Below are 11678 nucleotides of genomic sequence, written 5' to 3'. Positions count from 1 at the left end.
GGCAGGTGACGGAGGAGGTCAGCATGGGTGACAGGGAGCCCAGGGGAGGGCTTTAGGCAGGGGAGGGTTATGGCGAGCTTTCTCTGGTTGCTAAAGGGAGAAGTAACTGCGGGGCCCAGGGAGAAGCTGGAACACACAGGGGCTGTTACCGACGGAGGAGGTGAAAAGTAGCTGAACTATGGACAGGTAGAGCAGGTGAAACAAAGGGAAGCAGTGAGGTCAGGGGGCGTGGGGGTGTTGGGGGGGAACTGCGGGGGCTGCAGCAGCTGATGGCCCACCCTTCTCCCCAGGGCAGGGCGGGAGCTCGGGACCTAGCGGAACCGGCTGGGCAGGGCCACCCACCTGACTCACAGCAGAAACTGGGACAGCCCATGCTGCCCACCTACATCCACACTGGGGAAGGCCACGCCCCGGGCCCAAACACTGGCTCCCCCAGACCCCCAACCCCTGTCAGTGATGCCTAGATCTAGGCCTTCTTTCAGGGGTGCCTCTGAGGCCTCCTCCAAGCTCTTCTATTTCCAGGTCTTTTTCTCAGTCCTGCCCTGATTCCATATGGTATAAGTGTTCGTGTCCTGTTCTCTCTCTCCATCAGACTGGGATCCACTGTGAACAGAGGGTACAAAAACTACCCTTATCTAGGGCACCCAGCATCAATGCTAGGGCCCAGCATTTAGGCTCTGTCTGCCTGGTGAACTCCTATCTATCTGTCAAAACCCACCTCAAAAGGACCCTCCTAAGGGAGGAATTCTTGGATGGCCATGGTTCCTGGGTAACACAATCAGTAATTAAAACCCATCAATAGTGAATGCAAACTGAGCATTTACTATGTTCCAGGCCCCATTCTGATGGCCTTATAGCAGCTCTAGGGTGTATGTTATCAATCTCCCTATTTGCAGATGGAAAATGGAGGCTCAGAGGCACATGGCTAGTAAGTAATGGGGCTCAAATATGAACTCGGAGGACTTCAGTATGCGCTTCTGCAGCAGGTATCTTTAAATCCATCCCTGTGAGATTGGTGTGATCATTGCTATCTCCCAGACAAGAAACTTCAGGCTCAGAGGGGGTTAAACAATGTACCTAAAATCACACAGCACGTCCCGGATTGAGCCAGCCTGGCAGGTGGGGCAGCTGCCTCTAAAACTCTCAGCTCTTAACCTTCCTCCCTTATCACCCCTTGTCTAGGCCCTGAGGACCCCTGTAAGAAGGTGGCATTTGGGGGTGCCTGGGTGGCTCAGAGGTTAAGCCTCTGCCTTCAACTCAGGTCATGATCTCAGGGTCCTGGGATTGAGTCCTGCATCGGGCTCTCTGCTCAGTGGGGAGCCTGCTTCCCCACAACCCCCCCCCCCGCCTGCCTCTCTGCCTGCTTGTGATCTGTCAAATAAATAAATAAAACCTTTAAAAAAGAAGAAGAAGAAGACGGCATTTGAGCTGATTTGGGGGGAAAGAGAGGTCTCAAACCTTACCAGGAGCCTTCCTATTTCCAACCCTTTGCCTGTTCTTCTGCGAAGAATGTCTTTCCCCACCTAACAAACTCCTATCCATCCTTCAAAACGCAGCTCCAATACTCCACCTTGGAAACCTTTCCACACAAATCTCCCAGGCAGAGTCTGCAACACCCATCCTTGGGCTCCCACAGCCAGGGGTCCGTAGATAAATGGAAAGGTCTCGGTAGGAGTTAGCCCCACCAAGCTGGAAGCTTGGCTAGGCCGGGGGCCCAGTGGGCACAAAGGAAATTATTTTTATTTATAATATCATCTTTTTTAAAAGTAAGCTTTAGCCCAACGTGGGGCTTGAACTCACGACCCCCAGATGCAGTCGCAGGCTCTACAGACTCAGCCAGCCAGGCGCCCCTGAGGCTGATCTTTAAGTTAAGGAATAACTAATTCATGGGGAAGGGCACTAGAACTGGACTCATTGAGTGTCCTCCGCCACCGTCCCCTTTAGGCTCTGCTCCACCCTCGCCCCGCCCCTAAGCATGCCGGTCCCGCTCCCCGGACGTGGGCGGCCCGTGAGCATGCGCCCTAGACGCAACGCACGCCGGGAGTTGTAGTTCCGCCATCGACGGAAGCCGGGACGGACTGAGGCGGGATGTGGCCGGGAATATTGGTTGGGGGGGCCCGGGTGGCGGCAGGTAGGTTCCCCGTGCTGGGGCCTCGCCTCGCCGCCCGGTTTCCCCCGCGGCGGACGCCCAAGACCGGCCTGGCCCTGCAGCGGAGCCTGCACGCGACGGTGGCCCGGGCTCTCCCGCTCATTCCCATCGTGGTGGAGCAGACGGTCTGTACAGCGGCCGCGGGAACTCGGCCCGGCGTGGGAGTCGGGGGTCTCCGGGCCGCGGGCACTGCCGGTCTCTGACCCCCACCGCCATCTTTCTCCCACAGGGTCGCGGCGAGCGCGCCTACGACATCTACTCGCGGCTGCTGCGGGAGCGTATCGTGTGTGTCATGGGTCCAGTGAGTGCCCTGCCGGGATTGTCCTCTGCGCCTGCCCAGACCCCATGCGCCCCTCCTCCTCCGCGAACCCCCTTGACCTCTTGACCTCTCCCACCAAGGCTCCGCCTTGGTCCCAGTCTGACACCCACTTCCCGGGCACATGAGCCTTCAACCCCCTCTTCTGGCCCCATCCTCCACCCCCAGCCCTTCTTCAGCCTCTGCTTTTCTCTGATTTCTGACTCCCTCCCTCACCAGTGACCCTCCTCCCCATTCTTGGCTCTGATCCCCATCCCCCCATCTGACCCTCTTGACCCCTTCCCTTCCTTGCCCTGAGCCCACTGACTCCCCCCACTTCCTGTGCCCCAACCCCCTGGGGCCCTACCACCCCTCACCATCTCCCCACTCTGGTGCTGAGTCCTCCCCAACCGTCTTCCTTGGGCTCTGACACCCATCCGTGTTCGCTGACTTCATCCCCAGCCACCTCACAGTTGCTTGGGTTAGCCTGCTCCTTGCCCTCCAGCTGGGCGCACCCACCCTCCCCTCTTACTTGCAGATCGACGACAGCGTGGCCAGCCTGGTTATTGCGCAGCTGCTGTTCCTGCAGTCCGAGAGCAACAAGAAGCCCATCCACATGTACATCAACAGTCCTGGTGAGCAGAGCCATCCCCCGGGGGCCAGGGCCGCTTCCTGGGTCACTCCAGGTGACTCGGGGCAGACCCCCCACCACCACTTCCATCAGGAACGTTCTCCCTCTGGAGGAAGAAAGGGTGCTGAGCTTCCTTCAGAGTCCCAAAACTGTCTCAAAACCTCCAAAAGTTGCCCGGTCCTTGCTTTTAAGTCTAGGTTCCCAAACCGGCAGCCGAGCCTGCCTCTGATCGTACATGTAACATTTTACCAGCCTGACCTGGTGGTCGGCATATTTTAAAATTGGTAGCTGCCACCACCAGCACCAACCCCCTCCCAAAAGAGAAGAGCTCATCTCGACCAAGCGCCAACTGTGCCCTGTACTTGAAGCGTTTCGTAGGCATTGAACTCATCTGGTCCTCGTGGCAGCGGCCCGTGGTTGGTCCGGTTCAGTGATCCCCCATCTGCGAGGAGACACTATGTTTGGCAGGCTGGGTAACTTGCCCAAGGTCACCCAGACCACACTGCCAGGACACGCTGACTCCAGAGCGTCCCTCTCAGCCACCACTCTCCCCGCTTTCCACCTTCCCTTGCAACTCTGACAGATCTGGGCCCCCCGGGGCCCGTGTACATGGGTGGTAAGGGTCAGCTTGCTCTGGAGCACGTGCTCTCCTCTCCCCCATTTATTTCGTGTCACCTGTTGCTGTCTCCTCCCTGCCCTCGGAAGTATTCACGTTTGTGACCCGGGCTTTAAAGGGCTGCCTCTACACATGCCCCCCCCCAAGGCCAGGGGCCGCACTAGGGGAAGGCTGGGGGGTAGAGGCCGGCGAAGCCCCTCACTCCCGCTGCTCACTCTGCCCCGCCCGCAGGCGGCATGGTGACGTCGGGCCTGGCCATCTATGACACGATGCAGTACATCCTGAACCCCATCTGCACGTGGTGTGTGGGTCAGGCCGCCAGCATGGGCTCCCTGCTTCTGGCTGCTGGCACCCCGGGCATGCGCCACTCGCTTCCCAACTCCCGCATCATGATCCACCAGCCCTCCGGGGGTGCCCGGGTGAGTGCCAGCCCACACAGGCTGCTTTGGGACAGGGGTGGCGTCTGGACAGAAGGACCAACTGGGTGGAAGTCACGGGCGAGTGTCAGTGTTGGCAAGTGTAGGTTTCACAATGATTTCACGTACGGTGAGGCCAGCGGATCAGGAAAGGACTGCCACCGGAAAGACCATTTGTTACTCACAGTTCCCGGGGTGGGAGGGGGCGGGGGGCTTGCCCTGTCACGTTTGCCCACATGGGAAGCACCAGGGTCACTCAGGAGGCACAGAGCAGGGGTGGGGGGTGGATAGGGATTTTACTGTGGTTTCTGCAGGAAGGAACAGTGAGGCAGGGCCCGCAGGGCTCAGGACGGGCTATCTGAATTATCTCAGCGGGCTCTGGGGGATAGGGGATGGCCTCATGTCTGGCCTGGGCCCTGGGGGAAGGAGGCAGGGGACAGTGGCCCTGAGTATGCGTGCCCCATGGAGGAGGGGGGCGCATTTGGGATCAGCTGGTTTGCCTGTGAAGACTCATGGCGGAGCTGGAGCTGTCCGCTGGCTCCCAGAATCTGCTTGCCCTGGGAGGGGTGAGGCTCCACGTGCAGAAAATACAGTTAACACCGGAAGCGTTCTGGTGCCTGGGTGCCTCAGTCAGCTAAACATCTGACTCTTGATTTTGGCTCAGGTCACAGTCTTGGGGTCACGGGATCGAGCCCCACATCGCATGGGGCTCCCTGCTCAGTGGGGAGTCTGCTTCTCCATCTCCCTCTGCCCCTACCCCATCTCTCTCTCTCTGAAAGGAATAAATAAAATCTTAAAAAATAAAAATACACGAAGCCTTCCTGGTAGGGACAAAGATGCTGCAGGGTGTGTGGGCCTCGAAAAGCCCCGCTCCGCCAATCTGAACGCCCTCTCCGGCCTCCCTGCAAGTGGCTGATGCTCACTGTGACCTTCTCCTTCGTACCCTCAGGGCCAAGCCACAGACATCGCCATCCAGGCAGAAGAGATCATGAAACTCAAGAGGCAGCTCTATGGCATCTACGCCAAGCACACCAAACAGAGCCTGCAGGTGATCGGTGAGTGCCCCCCCCAGGCGCCCCCTGCCCTCCTTTATTTTAACCAACGCACACACGTGTGGCAGGACTTGTGCCAAGCCAGGGCCTCTCGACCCTGGCAGCGCTGACCCTCAGGGCTGGACCATCCTCTGTCCTGGCCGCTGTGGGACGTGGAGCCACGTCCTTGGCCACCACCCACTGGATGCCAGCAGCACCTTCTGTTTGCGACAACCAAAGCTGCCCCCGGATGTCACCCAGTGTCCCCAACCTCCAATGGAAATCCCCTGTCCTAAGCACTTTAAAAAGACCAGTTTGCAGAAGCTTCATAAAACTCCCTTAAAACGGGTCAAAGGTTTGAACACTGTCCTCAATAAAGAATATTCTAGGGGCACCTGGGTGGCTCAGTGGGTTAAAGCCGCTGCCTTCGGCTCAGGTCATGATCCCAGGGTCCTGGGATCAAGCCCCGCATCGGGCTCTCTGCTCAGCAGGGAACCTGCTTCCTCCTCTCTCTGCCTGCCTCTCTGCCTGCTTGTGATCTCTGTCTGTCAAATAAATAAATAAAAAAAATCTTTAAAAAAAAAAAAAAAAAGAATATTTTAGATTGCCAAGAAATATAAGAAAAGATACTCATCATCTTAGTGACGATATTTTAAAATGACATCATTAGGGGCACCTGGCTGGCTCAGTCGGGAGAGACGTGACTGCTGGTCTCAGGGTCAGGAGTTCAAGCCCCATGTTGGGCGTGGAGATGACTCAAAATTAAATAAGTAAAATTGCCCATATATATACACACACAGACACACACACACATAACATATATATATACATATTTTAAGATTTTTTTTTACCTTTTTCTTCTTTTAAGATTTATTTATTTATGTATTTATTTGACACAGAGAGAGAGCGCGCAGGTAGGCAGAGTAGCAGGCAGAGGGAGAGGGGGAAGCAGGCTCCCTGCTGAGCAAGGAGCCCGACTCGGGGCTCCATCCCAGGAGCCCGGATCATGACCTGAGCCGAAGGCAGCCACTTAACCACTGAGCCACCCAGGCACCCCAATTTATTTATTTTCGAGAGTACATGGTGGGAGGGGCAGAAGGAGAGGGAGCAACTCCACACTGACCGTGGAGCCCGACACAGGGGCTCCATCCCACGACCCTGAGATCATGACTGGAGCTGAAAGCAAGGGTCGGACGCTTAACTCACTGTGCCACCCAGGCACCCCTTGCGCATCTGTTTCTTACAAAAGAACATCATTAGTCGAGGGAAAGGCCAGTTAAGGCCCCAGGGAGATACCATTTTAATCCACCGGAGGAGCTAACATCCAGAACCCGACACCCGGCACCAGTGAGAATGTGGAACTGGAACACTCACCCGCGGCGGGCGGGAGCGAAGAGGAAAGCCATTGACAACCCCCGCTTGGGCTCATAAGGCTCCAGACGCCCCGGTTCCCCTACTCTGCATGCAACCAGATGTGGGTGCTTATGTCCACCAAAGCTGCGGATGGGCGTGCCGACTGTCGTCCTGACTGCCTGTGTGCGGGAGCCCCACGCCGGGAGACACCCCCATGCCCTACAGCAGCACGGCGAGCGCATTCATGCTTAGTTTACGCCGTGGAGTCCCACAAGGCAACGACAGAGACCCGGCCATGGCGACACACGACAGCTGGGCTGAATCTCAGACACAGAGTGCCAAGTAGGAAAAAGGAGTAAATACTCTGATTCCACATATTTAAAAACAAAAAGAAGCATGCTTATCTCTGCCGTCATGCCACCATTAGGGTAGCGGTTACTGTTGGGCCAGAGGAGTCAGTGACTGGAAGGAGGCTCCCCACAGGGTCAGCTGGGGATCTGGGGCTGGCCCCTGTCTCAGTCTGGGTGCTGGCCATGTGGGTATGTGAAATTCACACTGAAATTCACACTGTCCACTTGCATCTGGATGTGTATTAGACATCAGGAACCAGTAAAAAATGAAAAATGGAATGGGTATTTTACCAATGGGGAAACTAAGGTACCAAGAGGGGAAAGGCAAGGTCACCCGGCGAAGAAGGGATAGAACAGGGCCCCCGACCTGGCCCCAGGTCTCCAGCTTTAACCCCACCCACCTTGCCTCTTGCTTCCCCTGGCAGAGTCGGCCATGGAGAGGGACCGCTACATGAGCCCCATGGAGGCCCAGGAGTTTGGCATCTTGGACAAGGTTCTGGTCCACCCTCCCCAGGACGGTGAGGATGAGCCCGAGCTGGTGCAGAAGGAGCCTGTGGGGGCGGTGACGACAGCAGAGCCTGCCCCTGCCAGCATCTGAGAGCCAGACCTCACCCTCCAGAGGAGAGTCGGGGGAGGCCAGGTCCTAGTCAGAAGCTGGAGCTGCAGCCCTGCCCACCCCTCGCTGCTGAGCCTGGAAGGGCCCCAAGAGGAACTCTGGGTTTGGGGCTGCCCCTCAGGGCAGGTATCTTGAATGAGACACTGTGATTTTCAATTAAATCTTTGTAGTCTTTGAGCCCCATCTGTGTCACCTTCCCTGCCTGCTCCACCGTGGCACGCACACCTGTGCCCTGCACGATGCCTCGTCTGCCTTCACCCCAGCCCTGAGGCTCTGACCTTCCAAGCCCTAACTGCAGCAAACCCTACTGAGCAGAAAGGATATTTCAGGCACTATTCTAGAGACCACGACATATCCTGAAGCAAACAAAATTCCCTGTCTTCAAAGAACTTACTCTTGTGGTGGTAGACAGTGTTTTAAAAAACCAGGGAAAGAGGTATGCAGAATGTGTGTGTGTGTGTGTGTGTGAAAGAGAGAGAGAGAGAGAGAGAGAGAGAGTTACAGCTTTCAGTGGGGTGGCCAGTGAAGGCCTTGCTGAGAAAGTGATGCTTGAACAAGGTTTAAGGTAAGAGAAGGACAGAGCAGTCCAGGCAGCAGGCATAGCAAGTGCAAAGGCCCTGTGGCAGGACTGTGACTGCCATGTGGGAGGGCCCCCGAGGAGGCTCGTGGCTGAAGTGAAGTGGTGGGGGGACAAGGCAGAGATGTGAACAGGAAGGAAGGAGGACAGAGCTTAGAAGGCCTGATGGATCTGAGCAAAGAGGGACATGAGTCACGGAGGGTTCTGAGAAGAACAAAAAAACAGGAGCACTGTGGCCTCCCACGGAGTACTGGGAGGAGTGCAGCCAGCGTGGAAACCGGGAGATGAGTACGGAGACTCGGAATAATCGGATGAAAGCTGGTGGCCCCAGCTGGGTGGCCAGGAGAGGTCAGATTCTAGTCAGGTTTTAAAGGCAGAGCTGATGGGTGGAAAGGCTGCCAGAAGGCGCAGGTGTGGGGGCAGGGGATCAGGAGTCCAGTTTGGACACATGTTACTTCTGGTGCTTGATGTGCCTCAGACATCCGGGGTGGGGGGGGGAATCGGGTCAGGATTGAGAATGAAAATGGAAAAGACATCATTGGGTATGTCAATAAACTAGCAGTCAGCCTGAGAACCGCCTGCTGGATCCGGCACAGCGGAAGTCACTGACCGAATGAGGGGAACCCCACGTTCAGGGTTGTAGGGGCTGAATGCCAGCCTGGCGTACACCCAGAGGGAAGGGGTGGGAAGACATGGGAGCTCGACACATTTTTCAAGAAATGTCATTGTATAAGGAGAGCAGAGAATGTGTGGCTGTCCCCGGAGGAATCGTGGGGTCAATATTTAAACATGCATTTCTAAAAAGATAAATCTTTAAAAAGGCCACCAAAATACCGTTTGCAAAACCCCATCCCCCCAAAAACAAAATCATCCCAAATCCAACCAGTGTGCACATCTCCCCAGTTGCCTCTATGTTACTAGTTTGTTCGAATCCCCCTCCAGGTAAGGCGCATATCTTGCAACTGACTGATGCTTCCCGAAGCCTCTTTTAACTGCGGGTTTTCTCCTCCATCTCTCTCTCAATCTCTCCCTCTTTTTCTTCTCTTTCCTTGAAATTCAGCCGTTGGTCTTGTGGACTTCCCATCTGAATTTTGATGATGGGATCAGGACCGGCTGTGACCTCTGTCTGTCCTTGATATTTCCTGTGACTTGACGTATAAACCTAGACAAGTCTGGTCGGGTTCAGATTCCGCTTTCTGGCAAATGGCCTCTTAAGTGGAGGTGTGTCCGTCCATCAGAAGGCCCCCAAAGGGTCGTGGTCCCTCATTTTGTGACGTTAGGGGCTGATGACGATCCGTGTCTAGATCACTAAATATTCCAGTAAAGGCTGCAAAGTGGTGCTATGTCAATCCTACCCTTAAAGCAAGAGAAGGGTTTTGGGGTTTGCTTTTTACTTATAAGGTGGGAGCCAGGCCGTTTGTACACAGGTAGGGATGACGCAGACGAGAGCAGGAACAGGTGATGCTTGGCTTCAAACTTTGACCCCAACCTCTACCTTGACATCATGGCCTTGATGTCACTCCCCTGGACCCCGTGCCCCTGACCCCTTCCTCTCAGCGGACTTTTCCCTCAATCTAAAGTTTTGGCCGACCCCACAACCCGGGCCTTGGCCCAAATCCTCCTACAGCCCCTGACGTCACGCCCTAGGCACCTTCCGCCGTTGAGCCCCGCCCCCGGCCGCCACCGTCTACGGCGCCCACTGCGCCCACAGCGCGGGAAAGGAGGCGGGTTCTCTGGGGTGCCAATAGCTTGAGAAGGGGAGCTGAGCAGCAGCCAGTAGCCTTTGGCCAGGGGGGCGGGGCTCTGGGGAAGGCCAATCATTGGAGGGACTCCGTGAGGCCACAGCCAATGGCTCCGGGGCGGGGGCGTAGCCCTGACTCCGACAGCTTTCACGACCCGGCCCCGGGGTTATGGCCGGGAGTGGGCGGCTGGCGCTGGGGAAGCTGCCGGTACCCGGCTGGGTTCGAGGATCGAGCCCGGCCGTACTGAGCCGCCTTCGGGACGAGGCCGTGGTGCGTCCGGGTTTCCTAAGCGCGGCCGAGGAGGAGACGCTGAGCTGTGAGCTGGAGACCGAGCTGCGCCGCCGCCGCTACGAATACGACCACTGGGACGCGGTGAGGCCGGCGGCGCTGGGGGCGCGCGGGGCGGGGCTACGGTGGGGGCGGGGCCTGCGGCGTTAGAGGTCGGCACCGGGGTGGAGCGCTGGGTTGTAGAGGGGTACGGTTTGGGGCGGGGTCTTGATGCCCAGGGCCTTTGCGGGCGGAGATGAGGGCTTGGCCATAGCTGGATCCCTGACCTGGAACTCTGGGGTGTGTGGGGGACAGGAGCAAGGTTAGGAGCCGAAACAGGTGTGGAGCGAGAAGAGGGAGGTTCATTGGTTGGGGGCGGAGACAGAAGACTTGAGTGAATCAGTTGTGGGCGGAGACAAACAAAATTGAACATTTCGGTGGGACCAGCACTGGGGACAAGCTCTGGGACTGAACTGGAACCTGAAGGCAGGTACAGAGGAGTGAGGCCGGGCCTAGTAGGACAGGGGTTGGGGTTTGAGACCCAGGATCTTAGGGTAGGTAGGACCAAGGTGATAAGTTGAGGGTGGTGTCAAGGGTCATGCTGGGAAAGCCAGTTCTTTGCACTCTGCCCTCCCCCCACCCCCCCCCACCCGTGCCTCAGTTTCCCTGTTCCCTCTGCGAGCTTCCTGGCTTGACAGAAGCTCTCTGTGCAGGCCATCCACGGTTTCCGAGAGACAGAAAAGTCACGCTGGTCCGAGGCAAGCCGGGCCATCCTGCAGCGCGTGCAAGCAGCCGCCTTTAGCCCTGGCCAGACCCTGCTGTCCCCAGTGCATGTGCTGGACCTGGAACCTCGGGGCTACATCAAGCCGCACGTGGACAGCATCAAGGTGGGCAGAGGCCAGAGCCTTGGATGGGGATGAGCCGGTGGGGTTGATTGGCCAGAGGTTGATTGGCCGCCATGCCCGCTCTTCCAGTTCTGTGGAGCCACCATCGCTGGTCTGTCCCTACTATCTCCCAGCGTCATGCGGCTGGTGCACACCCAGGAGCCAGGGGAGTGGCTGGAACTCTTGCTGGAGCCAGGCTCCCTCTACATCCTTAGGTACTGCCCAGCCAAGGGGCCCCCATTCCCCCTAGTAACTCCTCAGATGTCCACCTAGCATGTTTCTCTTTTTCAGCCCTCCCAGCAGACACGAGCATTCCCCTGTGGCAGGCAGGCCACCTGGTGCAGGGCCGCCCTCACCCCATCCAGACACAGCCTGTTTTCTCTTGCAGGGGCTCAGCCCGTTATGACTTCTCCCATGAGATTCTTCGGGATGAAGAGTCCTTTTTTGGGGCGCGTCGGGTTCCCCGGGGCCGACGCATCTCTGTGATCTGCCGCTCCCTCCCTGAAGGGATGGGACTCGGGGAGCGGGGGCAGCCGCCCCCAGCCTGCTGAATCCCCGGCCCTTTCCCCAGCTTCTCAGAGACCCCATGTGGTGAATAAAGTTGGAGTGTGGACAGACTGGCCTGCCTTGCACTGGCTGTTCTCAGGGGCTGAGCGGGGCCAGGGAAGCCCAGGAACCCCCCTCCCCCAGCCCCTCCCCACTCTGGGAGCTGAGGTGGCCGGGGCAAGGCGCACTCGGGCTGAACACAATC

General features: G+C 57.4%; 2 protein-coding genes across 2 annotated transcripts; both read left to right on the top strand.

The window, feature by feature from the left end:
• The first annotated feature begins 2046 nt into the window (after positions 1 to 2046).
• Positions 2047 to 7634, top strand: CLPP (caseinolytic mitochondrial matrix peptidase proteolytic subunit). Its single transcript, XM_047709441.1, has 6 exons — positions 2047 to 2274; positions 2379 to 2450; positions 2983 to 3079; positions 3923 to 4110; positions 5057 to 5162; positions 7267 to 7634. Exons 1-6 carry the CDS (start codon positions 2089 to 2091, stop codon positions 7437 to 7439), a joined length of 822 nt encoding a protein of 273 aa, XP_047565397.1. The 5' UTR covers positions 2047 to 2088; the 3' UTR covers positions 7440 to 7634.
• Positions 7635 to 9898: 2264 nt separating this feature from the next.
• Positions 9899 to 11545, top strand: ALKBH7 (alkB homolog 7). Its single transcript, XM_047709559.1, has 4 exons — positions 9899 to 10148; positions 10757 to 10930; positions 11018 to 11142; positions 11316 to 11545. The coding sequence occupies exons 1-4, from the start codon at positions 9945 to 9947 to the stop codon at positions 11476 to 11478; spliced, it is 666 nt and encodes a 221-aa protein (XP_047565515.1). The 5' UTR covers positions 9899 to 9944; the 3' UTR covers positions 11479 to 11545.
• The last annotated feature ends 133 nt before the right edge of the window (positions 11546 to 11678 follow it).

Source organism: Lutra lutra, chromosome 1 (genome assembly GCF_902655055.1).
Source record: "Lutra lutra chromosome 1, mLutLut1.2, whole genome shotgun sequence".
Classification (NCBI taxonomy): Eukaryota; Metazoa; Chordata; class Mammalia; order Carnivora; family Mustelidae; genus Lutra; species Lutra lutra.
Note: the sequence above shows the minus strand (reverse complement) of the source record. Positions and strands in the feature narration are given on the sequence as shown.